General features: G+C 35.8%; 1 protein-coding gene across 2 annotated transcripts; it reads left to right on the top strand.

Moving 5' to 3' along the window:
- Positions 1-1,576: 1,576 nt before the first annotated feature.
- Positions 1,577-21,345, top strand: RFC3 (replication factor C subunit 3). Of its 2 annotated transcripts, none has more exons than XM_032403209.1 (9): positions 1,577-1,758; positions 4,242-4,379; positions 7,532-7,599; positions 9,309-9,406; positions 12,363-12,544; positions 13,789-13,925; positions 14,015-14,113; positions 17,695-17,764; positions 19,241-21,344. In XM_032403209.1, the coding sequence occupies exons 1-9, from the start codon at positions 1,672-1,674 to the stop codon at positions 19,430-19,432; spliced, it is 1,071 nt and encodes a 356-aa protein (XP_032259100.1). In that variant the 5' UTR covers positions 1,577-1,671; the 3' UTR covers positions 19,433-21,344. The 2 variants fall into 2 exon arrangements, with proteins under 2 accessions (XP_032259100.1, XP_032259098.1); XM_032403207.1 differs by lacking the exon at positions 1,577-1,758 and adding an exon at positions 1,840-2,029 and having other exon boundaries at positions 19,241-21,345.
- The last annotated feature ends 1,562 nt before the right edge of the window (positions 21,346-22,907 follow it).

The following is a 22,907-nucleotide window of genomic DNA, read 5'->3' as shown; positions in this document are numbered from 1 at the left end:
AATCCTAAAAAGTTATCTGAAATTCAAATTTAACCAGGCTTCCTATATCTTTATTTGTGGAATCCGACAACCCTAGGTGAGCTAGGGTCTTTCTTATGTATTATTGTCCCCTCCACACCAATTTTTCCTTCCTTAGAACCTCTGGCAACTTTGAAACACATGTCTACATATCTTCAGACTCCATTCTCTCCTACCTTTCATAGTAGTAGAAGTTGTCTGTCATGCTCAGGGTCATTGTCAGTTCATTGATCATTTTAGTACCTGGTTCACTTTCTTTCTCTGAATAATTATTTCCATTATTATTTTTTTCAGGATTCCATTACCCACATAGATGACAACTCAACATCTTTGCTTCTGATTTCCTTTACCTTCTAATTTCAAACATTTTTTCCCTTCCATTCCAATTCAACAGGGGAATAGCAGAGGGAATGTGGAAGGCTTTGTAGTATTAAATAGGGCTAGGGAGGCCTCACTGAAGAGATGACTTTGAGCAAACACACTGAAAGAAGTGAGGGACCCAGCTCTACTGACACTTGGACAAAAGTGGTCCAGGAAGAGGAAATTAAGTTCAAAGGTCCTGAGGTAGAAGTCCCCCAGGCTTGTTTCAGAAAGTTTCTTGAGAATAGGGGCTATATCTTATAGTTCTTGGTGCTGTTGATTGTGCTCAATAATATCTTGCCCATAGGAATAACTCAGTAAATATGATGACTCACAGAGCACAATAAATTCTTGTTTAATAAAAGAATGAAAGGGGGTACTCTGATAGGTCATAAAACATATTCTGAAATAAATGCCTGTCCTGTAAGAACTTGAGATCCAATGACAGGCTTCTGAACAATATATAAAATAAGACCATAACTTAAATAAGGAATTAATTTTATGTACAACTGGAAAAGTGCATTTGAGAGGTGCAGTTTGAGGGGCACAATTCAAGTTTTATAAAGGCTTGATATGCAGAATATTTTCCCAAGGGTTTCATATTATTCTTATTTTAATCAGAAGGGTGTTCAAGCATTCTGGACTTAAGATAGCATACTAACCTCATATCGTCTCTCCTACAGGCCACAGTTCTGTAGTTTTTCACGACCTTTTGATTCCCTTGCTTTCAACCCAGTAAGACCCTTGAAGAATGGAAGTAAGGAAAGATAGTGAAGATTAGATTTTATTTTTAGCAATTTATTTTAAAAAACTTTATAGAGAGCCTGCCCAGTGAGAAATGCCCCAAGTCGTATATATTCTAGTGCCAAGAACAGAGCTCAACACTGTAGATATTTTGCAGGTTTCTGCAGAACGAATGAGTGAATGAATGAATGAGCGAACGAAATTGAGGAACATGGCTTCTTTGAGGTACCTGCATTTGAAGCCGAAGTATCAGAGCCAAATTTCCAATTTTGTTTAGTAATCTCTGGACTATCATGGAGGGTGAGAACAACAAAAATGATTACATAAACAATGAACATCAATGACTGGGTGGGGGGGGCACCAACACTGCGGCTAATACTGTCCCCACCCAGCTTCCGTAGTCTTTAGATCTTAAGTCGCGTACGCCACCGGGCCGGTAGTGACGTCACGAGATTTGGAATTCGCGGGAGAACTCGTCTCAGCGTCCGCACGGGGAGAGTGCCCGCGCGCGGGACTTTCAAGCGACTGACCCCGGGAATTCGAGCTGGAATGAGCCTCTGGGTGGACAAATACCGGCCCTGCTCCTTGGGACGGCTGGACTATCACAAGGAGCAAGCGGCCCAGCTGCGCAACCTGGTGAGTCTGCGGGACGGAGCGGAGGGGGGGGGGCGGGGGCGCGGAGGTAGGCCTCAGCTCGGGAGTTTTGCTCCGCTAGGGAGTGGTGCATCGTCCACCCTCTGCAGGAGGTGATGAGTGCTGTGGTGAAAAATGAAACAGGGAAGGGGGAAGGAGTGTGGAGGGCGAGGTAGTGCTTGTAAACATGGAAGGCCTCCCTGAGAACTGTCCTCTGAGCTAAGACCTTAAGTGGGAAATTCTCCAGGAGAAATATGAGGGAAGAGTGGAACAGGTAAGGAGAACAGCAAGTGCAAATTCCTTGAGGCAGGAGCGTGCCCGGCCTGTTCTAGGAACCGCAAGAACGCCACTGTAGCTGGATAATAGTAGGCCAGGGGGGTGAGTAGTAGGAAATGGGGCGAGGGTGTGTGTCGGGGCGGGGGAGGTGCAGATCCAGGAAATCCTTACAGGGTGAGATAGGGAGCCATTGGAAGGTTTTGAGCAGAGCACTGACATCATCTGACTTTACTTTTTAACAGGTTTATTTAAAATTTTTTGGTGTCATTGCCCTTACTTACAAAAAGGAAGGTATTTATTATTTTCGGAGGTCATTTCTAATTCTAAAATAGGTTGTATTAGGTTGTCCTTGAGTTTAATTCCTCGTGGAAGATTTTTTTTTTTTTTTCCTTTTCTCCAGCCTGTTGTGTATTTTCGTGTTGTAGTTGGTAAAGTGTCTAATGGCAATGTTTTCTGAAAAGCAAACTGAATCTTTCAGGAAATGTAGAGGGAAGAAGGGTCTTGAGAAAAATCTAGTGTCTGTGGAAGCTATTTATCCAGTCCTTTTAAGAATCTAATAGTACTGTATGCTAATGGAAGTGTTTTGCTCAGCTCAGTTTCAATACCCACCTTCTTTCAGAGTTATAGGTACTATCTGTTAAGTATTTTTTAAAAATGAGAAATAATAAAAAAAAAACCCTCCATCCTTATATGAAAATCATTAGAAAAATTGATAATGTTGTGAGATTGAGGGCTTTTTTCTTTTTTTGATGGTATTCCATCTAATATAAAATAAATCTATTACAGCTATATACTTCATGTTTAGACAAATTGTGTTTTCTCAGAATAGCTTTCACTTGATTTTCTTAGCTATAGGATACATTTTATATTCTATGGCCATCTTTTTGTTGTACAGAATTTGGAGTAAATATTTTGGACAAAAATTCAATATCCTGGTCTTGTGTGTAATAGATTGCTTTTAAAAAATGTTCACCCATTTTACTGTTGAATCTACAACTTAATGAAACTATGAAGTCTTTAAAGCATACCCTTTATTTTGGCTAGATCGAGTTTAAAAAGCAGAGGCAACAAGTATTTGTGAAGCACTTGCTATTTTCCATGCACTGTGTGGGGTAAATAGTTCCTTTCCTTGAAACTTTTTTTTCAGTGCCAGAGATCAGTTTTCAAAGTATTAAAATTTATTGCAGTAATGACTTCTGTTAAGGTACTTATTTCATTTTTCCTATAATGCTTACCTAGAAGCTTTTGCTCCACAAGATTTTATGGCCTTGAAGTTATGGTTTGTGTTTTCATCATTTTTATACCCTTCATAGCACTCATTCCCAAACCTGACTGATCATGAAAGTCACCTGGGAAGCTTTTTAAGTGCACACAGTCTTGTAGTCTTTTGCAGTACTGTCAGTGCTCTACTCCATCCCATTGCTCTTAACTTGTAAGTGCACACAGACTGACTTCCAGCTTCCTGGATCCGCTCTTCCTGAAGGCTTTCTTTTGCGGACACCCCTAAGCAGACTTGATGCCTGGGAATTAATGCCCTCCCTTAATTCCAACCACTTTCCCAAGCAAGCTTCATCAAAGGACTGATGAGAAATAGCATATTATGCTCCAGCTTCCCCCTGTCTCGGATGGGTTAGTGCTGTCGTGTTTTTTTCACACTGGCTTCAAGAGTATCCCCAGCAGAATTAAAGCCCAGATGCCCAGTGATATTTAAGCAGATAATGCACTCATTGGCCACCTCCCTGACCTTGCATTGCTTCCCTATTCCCCTACAAAATTTTCCTTTACCTTTCAAATAAACCAAATATACTCAGTTCTTATCAGAAGGACTATAGAAGCCCAAACTAAGACAGGCATCAATCTCAGAGTTGTTGAATCATAATCATGGATGGAGTCCAGTAATTAATTAGTCTTTTATTTTAAAAAGTTCTCTAGGAGATTTTAACAGACTTGGTTTGGAAGTTTTTGCTTTCTAGCACATGGTGTTGTATCCTGCATGTACTGTGCTTGGTATATAATTATATAAAATAATGCCAGGGGAATAATCAACATTTCAGTTAATTTTAAAAATCTCTGTATATATATACTCATACATACATATTTTTAAATATCTCCACCTCAGAGATGGAGACAAAATATTTGATACCTAAAAAGTAGTTTAATTCTACCTAGAGTAATCATTTGACCAGGGAAAATGCCTCTTTTTTTTCCAGGTGCAGTGTGGTGATTTTCCTCATCTCTTAATGTATGGACCGTCAGGTGCTGGAAAAAAGACAAGAATTATGTGTATTTTACGTGAACTTTATGGTGTTGGAGTGGAAAAATTAAGAATTGAACATCAGACCATCACAGTAAGCATTTTACTTTGAGGCCTCCAAATATTTATAGCAGGGATTTTCAGTCCTTATCATATATACTTGTGGCCCCAGCCATTGTTTCCCAATGTGTGTTTAAGAATTTCACAGATAACCCAGGTACACAGGATTGAGAGCTACTGATGTATAGACCTAACTATTAAAGCCAGATCAAAGTCAGTTATGTTAGAAAATACGAGTAACAGGAGATTTTGAGTAAAATGTAGGTGGTGGGATTCCTTTTAGATTATCTAGTGAATCAGTACCTCAGCTGGAACGGGAACTCAAGTCTCTAGAATTCATTGTTCTGAGAGCAATAGTGGGTTTGGGAAGGGAATGATTTTGAGAAAAATTTTGAATATGGAATCAGGCAACTTGGTAGAGACTGGGCAGCTGACTGATTAGAAAAGGAGGCATGAAGTTCTGGGATGTTCAGAGAATTCCCATGATCTTGCCCTTGGCTGAGCTTTCCAGCCTCATACCATGCAGTGCATTTTCATACTCTCCTTATAGACAGTGTTTAAGATTTAGCTGAAATACCTCCTCTTGTTGTGCCCCCCAATCCCTTTAGAATTAATTTTTCCTTCTACCATCCATAGTTTATACTTCTTAGAATACTTTGTTTGGCCTTGATTATAGTTTTTCATACCTTTTTTTTTTTTTTTTTTTGACAAGATTGTGTTTGTTTTGAAGTTATGTAGGGAACATGTCCTATTCATTTTTATATCCTTCATAGGCCCTGGTATAGCATCTTGTACATATTAGGCACTGAAAAATTGTATACTGAGTGACTGGATGGTGAGTAGTGCTATTAATGGAATCTTTACAAATGGATTTTTTTTTTAAAGATTTTACTTATTTACTTGAGAGAGAGAGAGACAGCGAGAGCGGGAACAGGCACGGGGAGTGGGAGAGAGAAGCAGGCTTCCTGCCAAGCAGGGAGGCCAATGCGGGCTTAAATCCCAGGACCCTGGAATCATGACCTGAGCCGAAGGCAGACGCTTAAGGACTGAGACACCCAGGTGCCCTGAAGACAAATGGATTTTAGGCTAATGTTGATGAGCTTGTATTTAGACACATTGAGTTTGAGGTGCTGGTGGTACACCCTGATGGGAATTCTTAAAAAGTATGCAGGAACAAATTTAACAAGAAAAGTGTGAGATTTGTGGAAAGAAAACTATTTTATAAAAGGACAAAAAACAAGAGTTGATGAAATGGAAAGATGCAGCAAGTTCTCAGAGGCTTAATACTTTAAAATACCTGTTCTACCCAAGTTACAGTATAAATTTCAATGAAATTACAATTAAAATCCAACATGTTATTTTGTACGAAATGATCTTAAAGTACATATGGAAGAATACATTTCTGAGACTAGCTAAAGTAATTACGAAAAAGATTGTGAAGTGGGACTTGTGTTATGAGATATTAAATCCTATTGTAGGGCTATTGTAATCAAAACAATATTGTTTTGGCTTGGGAGTAGAGAATTCAATCAGTGGAACTTATTAGAGAGCCCCAAAATATGGTAGCTATTTCAAATCAGTATTAAAAGCATGAGTCAGCAAGATGTGCCAGCATAACTAGTTATCTAACCTGAAGAAAATAAAGTTGAATCCCTCTGATTCATGATTTATAAAGATGAATTCCATCTGAATTAAAGCCTTAAATATTAAAATGAAATACTAAATTTCTTAGATTAAATGAACAGCCTGTGGTCAGGAATACCTATTTTTTTTTAATAATAAAAACATGGAAGTGATAGAAAAAAAGAAATATGTGCTTGTATATATATGAAATTTACAAGTTTGTGTGACAGAAGATAATGTATGTAAAATCAGTAGAAAAATAGAAGGTTGTCAAAAAATATTTGAAAGGAACATGTTAGAGAAAAGATTTTACAAATTGATAATGGAAAGACAACCTGGTAGAAAACTGAATGAAAGAGTCTCAAGAAAGAAATATAAGCAACCAGTAAACATGTAAAGATGTTTGACGTTTGTGATAGTTGAAGAGAAGCCGTGAGTCTGTTATGAAGTTGGCAGAAATTGAGGACATTATATAAAACCTGCAGAAGGGGAATGTTGGGGAAGAGTATTTGTTACCAGTGGAAAACTGATGTGTTAGATTTTTTTTTTTTTTTGAAAACAGGCTGGTTATACATATACACACACATACACATAAAACTTGAGAAAACATATCCCCTTCAATCCAGCAAATCCTTTATTGGGCATCTGTTACATAGAAATGAAGTCAATGTGTTAGACATGTGTAGAAGGATGTTAATTGTGGGATTGTGTAAGATGTCAAAAAGCAGGAAACAAAACGCCCACCGGTATAACTGCTTGGGGACATCCAAGTTACAGGTTGATATGCAGCTGCCCTATATCAGTATTGGAGGGTAATTGCCTAGATGTATTGTTAACTAGGAAAAGTAAAACAGAAATAGATATGATTGCCTCTTTTTTTATAACTCCTTTTTTTTTTTTTCAAGAAACACTGACACTCTATAGAAATATATAAAAATATATAAAATATGTAAAAATATATTTACATATATATATACACACGTGTGTGTTACGGTAAAGTCTGTGAACGGACATATGCAGACCATTTACAGTGATGATCTGCTCATAATGGAATGGTTTGTAGAATTCTGGAGGTAGAGGGAATAAATAATCGTAATAAAAACAGGATGTGTGATGTGACCCAGGTTATATAGAAACATGTTTATTTGCACATAGAGAAAAGAATGGGATTAATGAAGTTAAAATATTAATGGTGGTTATCTAAAGTTTTTTTTATAAAGCATAAATTGTTTATTTTTATTTTTTGTGTTTTTTTTTTAATTTTTTTTATTGTTATGTTAATCACCATACATTACATCATTAGTCCTTGATGTAGTGTGCCATGATTAATTGTTTGTGCATAACACCCAGTGCTCCATGCAGAACGTGCCCTCTTTAATACCCGTCACCAGGCTAACCCATCCTCCCACCCCCCTCCCCTCTAGAACCCTCAGTTTGTTTTTCATCGTCCATTGTCTCTCATGGTTCATCTCATAAATTGTTTATTTTTAAAAAACAAATACAGAAAAGAGGAGAAATGGCCAATAAATAAACTTTAAAAACATCTATTTTCTTTGTCCATAGACTCCATCTAAAAAGAAAATTGAAATTAGCACTATTGCAAGCAATTATCACCTTGAAGTTAATCCAAGGTAAGGCTACTATATAGAAATTAAGACTTTTTTTTTTTTTTTAAAGAGTAGAACCCGTTCTTGAAATAGAATCATGTATGGAAGGAAGCACAATATATACACAGATAAAAGTAATGCTGCTCAGTGTGAAATAAGGAGCCTAGAACCTTTCTACTTCCCCTTTTCTCTTTGACTCCTGAGTCAAATAATTTTAATAATTAAATTTTCTTGCTCTACAGAGCTCAATGTTTTATACAGAGTACATTTCATGTCATTAAATTTTTGTTATATTGACTAATTCAGAACTGATGAGCAAAGTTTGTCTAAAAAGTTTGTAATGTCTGGAGTGAATATTTCAGAATGTGAATTAGGGTTATTAGATCTTTTTTTTTTGCCACTCCTTTGTTTCAGTTTCTTGATTAGAGTATGTTATAATAGTCTAACAACCAATGTCTGTATTATTTATCATGATTAAATAAGATTAGAATCCTGTTGGGAGGCACATTGAAAACTCATGCAGTACTGCTTAATAGTGTAGAAGTGATTGTATTGGGAACAAAGTTGGGTAAAGCTTCAGGGTTGTCTGGGGCCTGATAATGTTCTTTAAGGAGTACAGAATCAAGGACATCTTCAGGCAAAGGCAACCTTTTTCGGCAGTGGAACAGAGATGAGGATGAACATCCATTTCAAGACTGAGTGGATCAGGAGGAATATAGTTATAAGCTACTGTGTATTCAGTAGTAGGCACTGTGTGAGGAGCTTTACATGGATTATATTTAGTCCACAAAACATCCCTAACAGGTGTTACTATTTTCTCCAGGTATGTCCAAGAAAATTAAGAGAACTAAGATTGGTGGGAAAGGGTCTTATCAGAAAATTAGAAGAAAGTGTTAATTCCATCGACAGAAGGGAAATGTTTTGGATTCTTGACTAGGAAATGATCATGAAAGAGACACTCTAGGTGTATTGATGTAATAGTGAATTGAGAAAGATGTGATGGCTGTTTGGGAAAATAAACTAAAGCTGATTGCTTTGCCCTGTTTCTCATTGTGAGTTCCTCTGTAGCAAGAATAGTCAGAGATTGAGCTGATTTTTTTTCAGGTGTTTGAAATTGGCAGCCTAAATTAACTAGGTGACTTACGTTGGTTTGTGAATTGCATGACTTAAGTGCCAAAGCGATAATGCGAGTATAAATGACAGATAATGCTTATAATAAGTCAACAGCTTACAGAGTTCTGACTATCTTAAATTCCATTTGCTTGTCCCATCCACTTGCTAAGACCCTGAATCAGCTCCATGCTAGTGTTGGGAACAGACCTGTCTAGGCTTGTTCTCTTTCAGACCTTTACTATTTGGGGGATGGAGAAGAAGAATGGAGATTAAATTTCTGTTTCAAGAGTTATTTTTACATTTTGAGTAACTACAGATAATTAAGAAACTTAAGGATTAGTATTGCTCTTTTTAAGTTACAGTAAACTTAATATAAGAACATGTCTGTTGTTTTCAGTGATACTTATCAAACTGTAATTGAATATTAGAATATTGTTGTATTTAATGACCCCTAGAATATTTCACTTTGAAAGTTTTGTGAATGTAATTAGGTGTGAATAATTTTGATTAAAATTTAAATAAGATCTTCAATGTTTTTCTTACAATAACAGATTAAGAATAAGGGCATAATAAATTCTAAATAGTTACACCAATATTACCATTATTTTTGTTTTGTATAGTGATGCTGGAAATAGTGACCGGGTAGTAATTCAGGAGATGTTGAAAACAGTGGCACAATCACAGCAACTTGAAACAAACTCTCAAAGAGATTTTAAAGGTATGTGATAAACAGATTTCTTTTAAGGCAGACACTGAAATTGTACACAGTGAGTATAAGAGAAAATGTAGTGGGAAACATAAATTCCATCTATTTAGCCAATATTTATTAACATCCTATTCTATGCCAAACATTATGCTCCCTTATTTTTGGATATAGAAGTGAATAAGAGAGGCATGATCTCTGTGCTCATGAAAGTGTATAGCCTAATGGAGTTGAATTTTGGTGGAAAGAGGACTATTTGAGCTACCTGTTTGTTATTTTAGAACTAGATGAATAATGAAAAAACACTTTATTTAAAACAAGAAATAATATTTAAAAATAACTGTTCCTGGGACTAAAGTTATATGTTCATTATCAAATATTTAGAAGAAAATCAGCTATAATTTTGCTTTCCAGAGACAATTACTTTGTCATTACCTTCCAGTATTATTTATAAGCATATATATGTGTACATTCTCATAGAAGATTTTGTGATGATAAATATGCCAGCATTTAATACTTTTGATATATTTCGTCAAATTCTTCATCTGAAAGGTAGTGTTATCCTACCACCAGAAGTATTTGGGAGTGCCCTTTATTCCCAGACATTTATCACCACTGCGGTTAATTATTTATTATTTATTTTTTTATTATTTTTTTTGCGGTTAATTATTTTTAATCTTTGTCAGTTTGAGTGGAGAAAATTGTTTTTTTTTAGTTAGTGTGATAAGTTTTTCTTTTGTTCATTGTCTTTTTTACTGTTTTGTGAATTGTCTGTGCATATTTCAGCCTATTTCTTATCTTTTCTCTTTAGTTCACTGTATTTCAGAATAAGTTTACATATATCTTTTTTTTTTTTTAATTCCTTTATTTGAGAGAGAGAGAAAAAGTGATTGTGGGGAGGGGCAGAGGGAGAGAATCTCCAAGCAGACTCCCCGCTGAGCATGGACCCTCAGTGTGGCGCCTCTTCTCAGGGCTCAGTCCCACCACACTGAGATCATGACCTGAGCCGAAATCAAGAGTTGGCCGCTTAACTGACTGAGCCACCCAGGCGCTCCTTATCTATTTTTTGCCACTATAAAAGGAGTCTTTTCTTATATTTTCTAACCTTTGTGTACATATGTGACAGCTATTGACGTTTCTGTCTTAATTTTATATCTTACTATGTTATTACATTCTTCTCTTGTTTGTAATAGCCTTTCCATTGTTTCTTTTGAATTTTCATATATATATATATATTTGTATCATCTGTGAGTAGAGAAGATTTTTCCCCTTCTTTCCAATTTGTATGGCTTTGAACACTTTCTCTAACCTAATTATGTTTGCCAACACCTCCAATACAGTGTTTAATAGTACTAAAGATAGTGGATGTCCTTGTCATGACTTTGGAGGTGGGCCTTAGAGTTTCCCCATTTAGTTATTTAGTTGCTGGATTTTTGGCCTGAGGTGTATCTATTTGATCATAATAAGAAGGTAAGCATCAATTCATATTTTGAGTGTTTCTAACATAAATGTGTGTTGAATTTTTTCAAATGCTGCTTCTGCATCCATGAATGAGGTTTTATGATTTTTCTTCTTAGCTGTATTGGTATCGTAGATTATATTGGGTCTTCTAGTGAAACTGCTTTGTATTTCTAGAATAAAGCTCACTTGGTCATGATGTGTTAATTTTTTAAATATGCTGCTGTTTTCTGCCTACCAAGGACTTATTTTTATATCAGTTGGTTTGTAGTACTTTGTTAAGTGCTGTCTTTGTTAGATTTGGGGATCAGTCTCTTTATTTCTATTTTCCCTGTTCTGTTCCATTTGGATTTCTATCTCCAGAATTTCTCCTCATTGTGAAGGATTGTCTTGGAAGGGAGCTTCATTTTGTTGTTTTCAGTTTACTGCTCTGTCAAACCTTGTTGCATCCAGGTTCCTTTGCTCTAACCCATAAATTGAACCCCGTAGGTGTTCTCAGATTGGCCCATTATACTTCACAGTGTGCTGTTGTGGACGATTTGGGGTTCTGTACTAAAGGCTGTAAAAACCTAGTACACCCCCTCTACTTCCTCCCACACATAGTTCCCTGTTCTCACTTGCTCATATTCGGGGTTTTTAGGTAAAACCTGTCACTTTGTTTTGATATAAATGTTATCGATGAGTCTTTGGTCTTGGAATCTCTGTTTTCATGGGGGAGATTCAAATCTACACTGCTACCACTACCATCTTCTAGAAATAACTTAGTCTGATGAAAAATACAGGGGAGCCTGGGTGGCTCAGTTGCTTAAGCGTCTGCCTTCGGCTCAGGTCATGATCCCAGGGTCCTGGGATCAAGCCCTGCATTGGGCTCCCCGCTCAGTGGGGAGTCTGCGTCTCCCTCTGCCCCTCCCCCTGCTTGTGTGTATTCTCTCTCTCTCTCTCTCAAATAAATAAATAAAATCCTTAAAAAAAAGAAAAAGAGAAATACAATAGTGGGATTCAGTTCTTACCTATTATTCCTAAAACACCTTAAAGCCAATCCTTTATTGTGGCCAGGTGGAATCTTACTGTGTACATGACCAGATGTATTTATTCCTTATTGACTATGTCTCTTTCATTAGTATTTTCCAAATTATATTTCTAGGAATGGTAAGATTGGTAAGAAATGATAAGAAAGGTGCTCCTGTGATAATCATTTTGGGGAAATGCAGCACAGTATCTCCCTGTCTTGGTAATTTTTAGTTCATATAAATATAATAAATGCTGCAGTGAATTCTACAAAAAAGTAACCTCTTTAACTTCATTTAGCGTAGTGTTTCTTAGGTTTGTTTGATTGGGATTTTTTTAAATAAAAATAAAATAAATTATTCTCACCTACCTTTGACTTTTATATGTCCTTGCCAAAGCAAAGAGTAGTATATCAAACTTACTTAGGATTTCACTCTAAATAATGAGGAGGAAGAGAAAGAGATAGATACTCAAGTTAAAGTTTGTTTTGTTTCTCCTTGACTAGTGGTATTATTGACAGAGGTTGACAAACTCACCAAAGACGCTCAACATGCCTTGCGTAGAACCATGGAAAAGTATATGTCCACTTGCAGACTGATCTTGTGTTGCAATTCTACATCTAAAGTGATACCACCTATTCGTAGTAGGTGCCTGGCAGTTCGTGTGCCTGCTCCCAGCATTGAAGATGTAAGTCAAGTGAAACTTTTCAGAAATTATTTCAGATTCTGTGAGTACTATGTTTATATCCCTGTCATGTTCGTTTTGTAAAAACATAGTGAAGTGTATTAGTAATTCAGGAACATCTATGACCTGGATGCTAACTGTTAGTAGAAATATAAGCCAATATATATATGTTGTGTGTGTGTATATATATACATATATATATATAGTAGTATATATAGTTGTATATATACTATATACTATAGTAGTAGCAGTATACTATTATATAGTATATATAGTAGTACTACATATATATAGTAGTAAATGCCAGATGCCATTATATGGAAAATGTGATGGTAAGCTCTGTTAAGAATAATATTGTGTATATGCCATCAGTATTTAGGAAGTTCTTTTTAAGTCATTTTTTACCTTAAGCAAGTAGGTATTATGAATTTTACTAAACTAGGCAAGGGCTAGTTACTTAGTGTCTTCTACCTCAAGCTGATTTAATTGGCTTTGGAAATGACTTGAGGTTGGAGGATATAGATTTTGCAAGGAGATTAATGTGAGAATACCTAGTTCCTAGTTAGGGGACCAAAATTAGTCTGAAACAACTTAATACATGTTTTTTTTCCTTTATCGTTCTTAATACTTATAAATAAAAATGCAAATTTCTCACAATAAGCAGCTTTCCTGCTATTAATAGATTTTGGGTGATTTTGTGCAAAGTAGGGATAATAGGTGACTGTGACCTTGTGTTGCAAAGTGGTAAAGTACTTTTATTAAAGGTTTCACTTATAAACATTTTGATATAGTTAAAAATAGTGTGATATAGTTAAAATTTAATAAAGTTAACAAGGCAGGGCTACCAGGTTGCACCACTCCTATGGGCACCGTTGGCATCTTCATGCATGCAAATAATGACCCTGAGTCATGCAGAATTCAGCCTTTGCAGCTCTACTTGGCAGCTCTGTGAGTGGTGTCCTTGTAAAAGACCTAAGGCGCTGTGTGTCTTCCTCACAGGTCCCCCAAGGTGGCTGGCAGGCTTGGAATTTAAACCAGGTCTTTCTCTGGTTGTAGAGCCGGTTGCTGCCCCTTCCTTACAGCTAGACTAGACCCCTGGCTTTCTACTTAAAGGAACATGTGAGTTAGGGTAGGGAGTGACAAAAATAAATAAAATAACAAGGGTCTATAAAGATGTTATCAGCAGAATTGCGTCCATGTGCTGTTTGACAGATTGCTCAATTTTGTTAATAACGTTTTGTTTGTAGATTTGTCATGTGTTATCTACTGTGTGCAAGAAGGAAGGTCTGAATCTTCCTTCACAACTGGCTCATCGACTTGCAGAGAAGTCGGGCAGGAATCTCCGAAAAGCCCTACTTATGTGTGAAGCCTGCAGGGTGCAACAGTGAGTGAAAGGGGCTGCTACTTCAGGAAACATTTTGGGACACAAGCTCACTTCCATTTAATTTATTGTGTACTCTTTTTATCATGTAGATATCCTTTTACTGCAGATCAAGAAATCCCTGAAACAGATTGGGAGGTGTATCTCAGGGAGACCGCCAATGCTATTGTCAGTCAGCAGACTCCACAAAGGTAAATAGTATCAAAGATGACCATAAAAGTTTCATCATGGAAATAGTACAGATGATCTGAGTTTTGGATTAGCTGTTTTATACTACCAATATGCCATTTAGAATTACAGTAAATCTTGTATCTGAACACTAAACTTTCAAAGAAAAGATATGATTTAATTTTATAAATTTAGTGTTTCAGAATAGCTGGTAGGTAGTATCATGGCTTTTATTAAGCTATTGACAGGTAAATATGGAATTTATACATAAATTAAAACAAATCTTGGAAGTTTTAGTTTTCCTTCCAGAATCTCAGATGACTTAATATTAGTATGTAACATAATGTGCTTAGTTTTCTAATATTGAAAAGAATAATATATAACTTTGTAATTGATGCATCACATCCTAGAAAGACACCAGCTTATGAATCAGACTTCTGTGGATTTTTAGCTAAGATTCTTCAGGTAACTTCATTTTAGAGTTTGAACTTTTTCATTTATGTAATGAAAATACTGTTGTTATTACCCTGCTAGGAATACTTGGGCCTTGGTTGTGAAGAGCAAGATTGTGTGATAGTGGTTTGAGAACTAGAAAACTTTGTGTTCATGCATGATGATAAGCTCTGTTAAGAATAATACTGTGTATACAACACCAGTATTTAGGAAGTGTTTTGTGTCACATTTGCTGAACAGTTGTTTACATTTACTTCTGTGGGTCTATTATTCAGTAGTGGGCCATCCTGAAAATACTTCAACCATTGATTGTTTGATTTATGATAGCTTTGATTGAGAAGGGCAGTCTCCTCTTCTGTAAATCAAGAGTGACAGTCTTAAGGCCCACTACCTTTGGGAAGCCCGGAGATTTTTAAGGCTCATTGATGTGCAGCCTCCTACTCTTACTCACTGCCTGTCAGAACTGAGAAACCCTCTTTGGAGTTAAGAGAAGGTAGTTAATCGCTTTAGGAGACAGACTGGACTGAGTTCAACCACTGAAGTTTAAGCTTCTTGGTTCATATGAAAATAATCATGAGAAAAATATACCATGTTTCTCCTCTTGGGGGATATATCTGATGAATTCTAATTTTTATAAAGATGCTTCAAGAGGATTATAACATGAACTCTTTGGCTCCTATGTAGATTAGTGGAGGTGGATAATCACACATAATGGGTACTTAGTATTTCCTCAGGGTTTGCTTTGAATTCCTATAATTCAGTTATTTTAGTTGAAGAATTTAATAGTTTTTAAAAAGTGCCAAACATTATAAGTAATCTCTTCAGAAAAGAAACCTTAACTTTAGGAAAAAGTGTACATTCCATTTTGTAAAATGTTAAGCTGTGAAGTAATCTCAGCTTTAAGGAGATAAAATTCAAACAAAGCCTGTTTTAGGAGCCTTTTACTTTTGTAAAATATTTCCACATTGAAGATGACTTTCTTGTTTTTTGATTTTTAAAGAAGAAAACTTGGTGGTAGTAGTTGTAGAACTTTCCTAATTTTAAGAGAGCTTGGTACAAGATGTTGTAATATTTGACAATTACTAGTTGTGTTTTTAAGACTTTAGTTGATTCTTGCTTTGCTTAATTCTAGCTGCTGCTACCTCTTCTTCCAATTCTCCACATAAGTTTGGGAGGCTCTCAAAGTTGTTTAAGAAGAGGTGCTGTTATTTCCTGTGTAGACTAACAGTTGTGGGAATTGATTCCATTGTGTTACATAAAAAGAAATTTCAATTCCCAAAAGCTTCCAGGTTGACCGGAAATACTGGGAGGGCTGGTGTCATTCTGATTGTTGGCTCACACATTACCAAATGACTGTTTATTATTTTTGACCCCTTAGTCTTGATTCTTGTCTGATTTGTTTTAGAAGAGTCATAATGTTCTAATTTGAATAGCAGCTAATATTTAGTGAACAATTAGTATGTTGGTTCTTAATACTGTGATGTCTCACTTAAGTTATAGAACAGCCCTATGAAGAACACTATTATATCATCTTTATTTTGTAGATAAGAAAACTGCTGTTTTGGGAGATTGTTGCTTATTCACAGATATTCAGTTAATTAAGAATCAGAGAGAGTTCTATAATACCGTGTTTCTCTGACAGAAGAATTTGCACTCTTTATCACTTGCAATCCCCAAGAAATAATGACACAAACATAGGAAATGTAGAATATGTCCATTTTTAAGAAGCTAAGTCACACTAGAAATGAACTCAGACTAAGCTGAGATGCATGTAACATACATGAGATGAACACAGCGTAGTTATAGCACACTTGTAGAGGGAGATAGATACCGATTTAACTCTTCAGAAATAAACTATATGCATAATTATTAAAATAATTTCATACCATCTGTCATTTGTGTCTGTTTCTTACTTTTTAATAATCAGGGTTGCTGTTTGTTTGTTTGTTTGTTTTTGAGATCTACTACCATGGCCAAGAAGGATCAAGGGCTTTGGAGTCAGACTTGAATTAAAATTTTGCCTCAACTACATGAGTGTTAGTGGACGCTTAACCTCTCTGAACTTAAGTTCTTTTCAGTAAAAGAGTGGTGTTGTGAGGTCTAAATAGCATACTGTAGTGAGCATCTTACAGAGGAAGGGGTTAAATAAATGCTTTGACAGACATTGGAAGGGTATGGATTTGGGAGTAAGGCAGATCTGTTCTTAAATCATGGTTCCGCTATAGTCAATTTTGTGAGGTTACTTAAACTATCTGATCCTTAGTTTTTTCATCTAAAAAAATGGAGATAATGCCTCCACTCAAAGCTAGTGTGAGGACTAAGTTGTTACTGTGTCTTGCACATAGCAGGGGCTCAAAATATGCTAGTTTCTTTTTTCACTTTATTTACTTTTATTGTGGCACAGCTTCCAACTCTTAGGGTCCCTGGAAAAGGATCTGAACTTCCACTTTTAAGAAGTCTTTGATGAATCACTTCTCTGACTGATCTGAAATATGGAACATCTGTGATACTATTTTAGTAAAGATTCAGAACAGTATTTTCCCTTTAGGATACTAAGTATATATAGGGAGATAAAGATAATTGTTTTATGTGTATTTACAATTTTACTTATCACTTTTTTCTTTCTGTTTTAAAATGTCATATGTATATTTCCCTCCTTGCCCTTTTCTTTTCTCTCCTGAAACTGTTATAAGAAGGGCCTAGAATTAAGAGCTCAGAGGTTGGAATGTTCATATTCACTTAGGTAGCCTGATTCTGTGCTTAATCTATGACCTCTTGCACTGCCCTCTCTGTGACAGGACAGCTTTGTTTCTTTGCCACACTGCCTTTTTACTTAGCAGTTGAGATGGTACCATATATTACATATCATGCTTATATTCTCTCTTACTTGTATAATTAGTGATTGTTTAATCTTTTCATGACCATTTTCTAGATGTCTGAATATAAATGTCTGACTTTAAAAGAGTTCTGAACATTTTTAGAAAAATGAACTGAAATTAGGAAAAGCTTAAATGTGTATCTTAAGTATGATAAGCCATTTAAGAAAATGTCTGTATTGGATTGTTTAACTCATAAAGTAAAACAGCATAGTAGGAACTTGAAAAAATGTCTTATTTTCATTATAAAATATTAATTATCTTGTTTTATATAGGCTCCTTGAAGTTCGTGGAAGACTTTATGAACTTCTAACTCATTGTATTCCTCCTGAAATAATAATGAAGGTAATCTGATTTCAGATCTTGAGCCATTTATTGAACCATAAAATTTGGACTTTGGGTATGTGATCACAGGGCTTTTGCAGTACTGAGACACATTGTCATTTCTTTCTATCCAACTCATTAATTCAACAGATATTTATTGAGCCTCTCTGTGTGTCAGACACCATTAGGGGAGTGTTGAAGAAGACTGGGGAGGGCCTGCTTTCAGACAATTTATATTTTAGTGGGGTGAAATGGGAGACAAGAAGCAAAAGGGTTCAGAATATTGTAAGTGCTAAAAGGAAGTAACAAGGCGAAATGATAGTAATGGAAGTTGGGCTGTGGAAGGTCAGTGACAGCTTCTATGAGGAAGTCATGTTTAAACTGAGACTTGGAGGATTAAAAGAAGAGAACTATGTAAATAGATGGGAATAAGTACAGGTGACCCTTGAACCTTGTGGGGGGATTAAGTCCCTGACCCCCTGCATAGTTGAAATCTGCATAGAACTTTTAACTACCCCCAAATTTAACTGCTAATAGTCTGCTGTTGACCAGAGGCCTTACTGATAACATAAACAGTTGATTATTATGTGTATATATATTATACACTGTATTGTTAAAATAAGCTAGAGGAAAAAAAAACATATTAAGGAAATCATAAAGAAAATACATTTATAGTACTGTACTTACCGAAAAAAATCGCAGTTCAAACCCATGTTGTTTAAGAGTCAGCTGTATTTCAGAGAGTGATGTTTAGTGCACATGGGGAATGACATTAAAGAAGTTGGTGAGTCTGGACTATGTAGGATATTGTGAGGCATAGCTTTAGGTTTGGTCTTTTAGCCACCTAGCCAGCTGTGTTGATTGACTTGGATGTTAGGAAATGCAGGGTTTTTGTTTGTATTTGTTAAAATTACATGGCAATACTTACATGAAACAATTCATATTATACTAAATTTAAAAGAAAAAAGTGAATGTCCACCCTTCCATTTCCACAAGGGTGAATAAGCACTTTCAACAGACCTGTATTCTAGTCACATAGAAATAAGCCCATATGTATGGCTATGTATGTGTAGTCTCACAAAACTTCACTGTGTTTTGCATTGTGTTTTTTTTATTCAACAGTGTAGCATGAATGATGTTTTGTGACAGTATGGATTTATTTTATCCTAGTGGATGAATGGAATTTCATTGTAGGACTATAGCATAGGTTTTCAATATGACCGTGTTGGTGGAACGTCAGATTGTCTACAGATTATTATTATAACTAATAATGCTGCAGTAAGCATCTTTGTACTTATATCTTTGCACCCTCAAGTTGGCATTTGGAATATGATTGATAACTACCACATTTTTACATTATAGAAAGGGTATACAATTTTTTGTTTTTTTGGATGAAGACTGCCATTCCATATAAAAGAATTAAAGATTTCGGAAAGCTTATTCAGCCTTCTTTTCTTTTTAGTGATTACTTTTTAATTACAAGTTATCTTTTTTCAGGGCCTTCTCTCAGAACTTTTACATAATTGTGATGGACAACTGAAAGGGGAAGTGGCCCAGATGGCCGCTTACTATGAACATCGTCTACAGCTCGGTAGCAAAGCCATTTATCACTTGGAAGCATTTGTGGCCAAATTTATGGCACTTTATAAGAAGTTCATGGAGGATGGATTGGAAGGCATGATGTTTTGACATCTTGACGTCTATCCTTAATTCTTCCTAATATTTCTCAGTATCAGCATTTACATTCAGTTTATATTGGAAGAGCTGCAGGTAAAATAAACTAACTTTACTTAATCATGTCTTATTTGTGGGTTTTTTTTTTTTTGTAATAATTCCCCTGTGGATTATTATTATACTTTAAGTTAAATAATTGCTCCTTTATACTAAAGAAGTACATTGAAAAGACACAACTTAGAAACTTCAGAGTCCAAAAACATGATTTTAATGTACTTTCAAAATTTGCTATCCAAGTATGCAATGCTGGTCCTCTCATTTTCCATTCATTCTCTGATCTGTTGGAGGAAATTTACCACATACAAAAGCAGAGATTATTTTTTACCCTCTAAGGGACCATTTTTGGCCATGGGCACATAACTCTTCGCTTGGCAGGTCATTACCTTTAATCATATTTTCCCTCAATCAAGAACTGTATTTTTGCAGGAAATATAAGGATTAATTTTGAAATGTAATAGCATGAGTATGAAGAAAATTGTTGGAACCATTTCTGTTGAAACTACAGAAATCCAACTTTTATTTCAGTGATTCAGATTTGGTATTAGGTTGGCTACTAAGAAGTATGCATGTTTTCATTATATGCTTGAGGTTCCTGAAGAACATGTGTCATGTGGTTCACACCAAAGGTATATTAGTATAGAAATTACTCTTTGAACAAGTATATTTTTCTGTCATTAATCTATCCTTTGGAACATATTTTCATTAGAAATTTGGTTCATGGAACAAAGAATTTGCTTGACAGATTTGTATTACAGGCTCCAAACAGTTTCTTTAATTTGGGGCAACAGAAGCATGACTCCAAAAAAAGCTAAACCAACAAGGTGAAATAAAAGATTTTAAGTTTAAATAAGTTAAATTATCTCTGTAAGGGTAACAGGGAGACATGTTCTTCCAGCAGTTAGTAATAAACAGGAAGCGTTTAATTGACAGACACAGCTGCACACATGCAAAAAGCCTAATACAATTTTAGGCTTATGGGAAACTGTTAAGGTCAAGAGAGATGATGATTGCCTTTTTGTGTTTGTTTTGGTGGTACTAGTTAGCCCCAGTTGGCAGTCCCAGTTATTGAGGGGTTTATAGGCCAGGGGCAAAGTGAGATTTGGGAGAGCTAAGAAAGTTTTAATTTGGAAAAAAGAAAAGTAAAAATATGGTGACTGTCTTTTAATGTTTAGAATAATGCACTTGGAAGCATGAGTGGTCTTATAATATGCATATCTCTAGAGCAGTGCTTCTCAGAGTAGAATCCCTGGACCAGCACCAGCATCACTTGGGAACTAAGAAACACAAACTCTCAATTTTCATTCCACATCTACTGAATCGGCAACTATGGGAATGGGCCTCAGCAGTCGTTGTGTTGTACCACTTCTTCAGGGAATTCTGATGTACGCTTAAGTTTGAGAACCACTGCTCTAGAGAATGTATACTTAGGATCAATGGGCATAGATTAAAGAGAGACAATTGGAGGTAAAGAACAACTTTCTAACCGTGGCTATCATAATTGTATGGCAAGCTTGAGAGCTCCTTATAAACAGGAAATGTTCAGGTGGAGAATTAATGGAGAATGTAATGCTTACATATGTTAGGCATTGCACTGGGAACTTTCTATGTATTACTATAAACTTAACATCGTTAGGAGGTATTGTTCTATAAAAATAAAGAGGCTGAGATTTAGAGAAATGACATATAATTTTATATAATAAAACATGCCCATTTAAAGTCTGTGATTTTTGACAAACATATTCAGAGTAGCCACCATCCCAATCAGGATACAGATTTCATCACCCTAAAAAGTTTCTTACACATTCCTTTATGGTCAGTCCACCCCTACCCTGTCCCAAGTGACCGCTGATCTGTTTGCTGTCATTATAAGTTAGTTTTGCCTGTTCAAGAATGTAGAGTCAAATACTGTATCGTCCTTTTGTCAGGCTTCATTGTCTCAGAAATATAATTGAGATTCCTCTATATTTTTGAAACTTAATGTTTCACTAATTTTAATTTTTATTGACCAGTTTGTATATGTTTTAAACCTGTTTACTTATTGATGGACCCTTGGGTGTCCAGGTTTTGATTATTATAAACAAATTTGCTCTGAATATTGTTGTATAAGTCTTTTTCTGGACTTAAGTAAATATGTAGGAATAGAATGACTGGACATAGGATAGGTGTAAGTTTAACTTTTAAGAAGTTGCCAAACTGGTGGGAATGCAAGCTGGTACAGCCACTCTGGAAAACAGTATGGAAGTTCTTCAAGATGTTAAGAATAGAGCTACCTGACAGCCCAGCAATTGCACTACTAGGTATTTGCCCCAAAGATACAGACGTAGTGAAAAGAAGGCACGTGCACCCCAATGTTCATAGCAGCAATGTCCATAATAGCCAAACTGGACGGAGCCGAGATGCCCTTCAACAGATGAATGGATAAAGATGTGGTACATATACACAATGGAATATTACTCAGCCATCAGAAAGGATGAATACCCACCATTTGCATCCACATGAATGGAACTGGAGGGGATTATGTTAAGTGAAGTAGGTCAAGCAGAGAAAGACAATTATCGTATGGTTTCACTCATATGTGGAACATAAGCAATAGCACGGAGGACAATAGGGGAAGGGAAGGAAATCCAAAGGGGGAGAAATCAGAGAGGGAGATGACTATGGACCCCAAGAAGCAATCTGGGGTTTCAGAGGGGAGGAGGGTGGGGGGAGGGGGTAACAGGGTGATGGGTACTGAGGAGGGCGCGTGCTGCGATGAGCACTGGGTGTTACACCTAACTAATGAATCACTGAACACTACATCAAAACTAATCATGTACTATACAGTGGCTAACTGAACATAATAAAACCAAAAAAACACAAAAGTTGCCAAACAAGCTTCCCAATGAGGTTGTACCATTTTACATTCCTACCAACAAAATATGAGAATTCTGGTTGTTCCTATAAAATTGGTTTCATTGATTTTCTGTACAGTTTTATATTTTATTGATTACCTTTTTATCTTTATTAATCCCATCCTCCTACTTTTGATTTAGTTTGCTCTTATTTTTCCAGAATCTTAATATGGAAATTTAGATCATTGATTTTAGACCAATTTTTTAATATCATTTAAAATTAAAAATTTCACCCTGCATACTGATGTAGCTTCCTCTACAAACTTTGATATCTGTGTTTTCATTTCCATTAGTTTAAATTATTTTTTAATTTCACCTGTGCTTTTTTTCTTTGAGTGAATTATTACTTGGAAATGTGTTAATTTCCAAATAATTAAGTTTTTTCCAGATACGTTTTCAGGTCATCTTTATTCTTGTTAATTTTCTATCATTTACTGAAAGGAATATTGAAATCTCCAGCCATAATTATGGATTTGTCTAATTCAGTTCTTTTGGGTTTTACCTCATACATTTTGAAGCTCATTATTAGGTGCAAACAT

This window comes from Phoca vitulina, unplaced genomic scaffold (genome assembly GCF_004348235.1).
Source record: "Phoca vitulina isolate PV1807 unplaced genomic scaffold, GSC_HSeal_1.0 scaffold5, whole genome shotgun sequence".
Lineage (NCBI taxonomy): Eukaryota > Metazoa > Chordata > Mammalia > Carnivora > Phocidae > Phoca > Phoca vitulina.
This window is presented reverse-complemented; position numbering and strand designations above follow the sequence as displayed.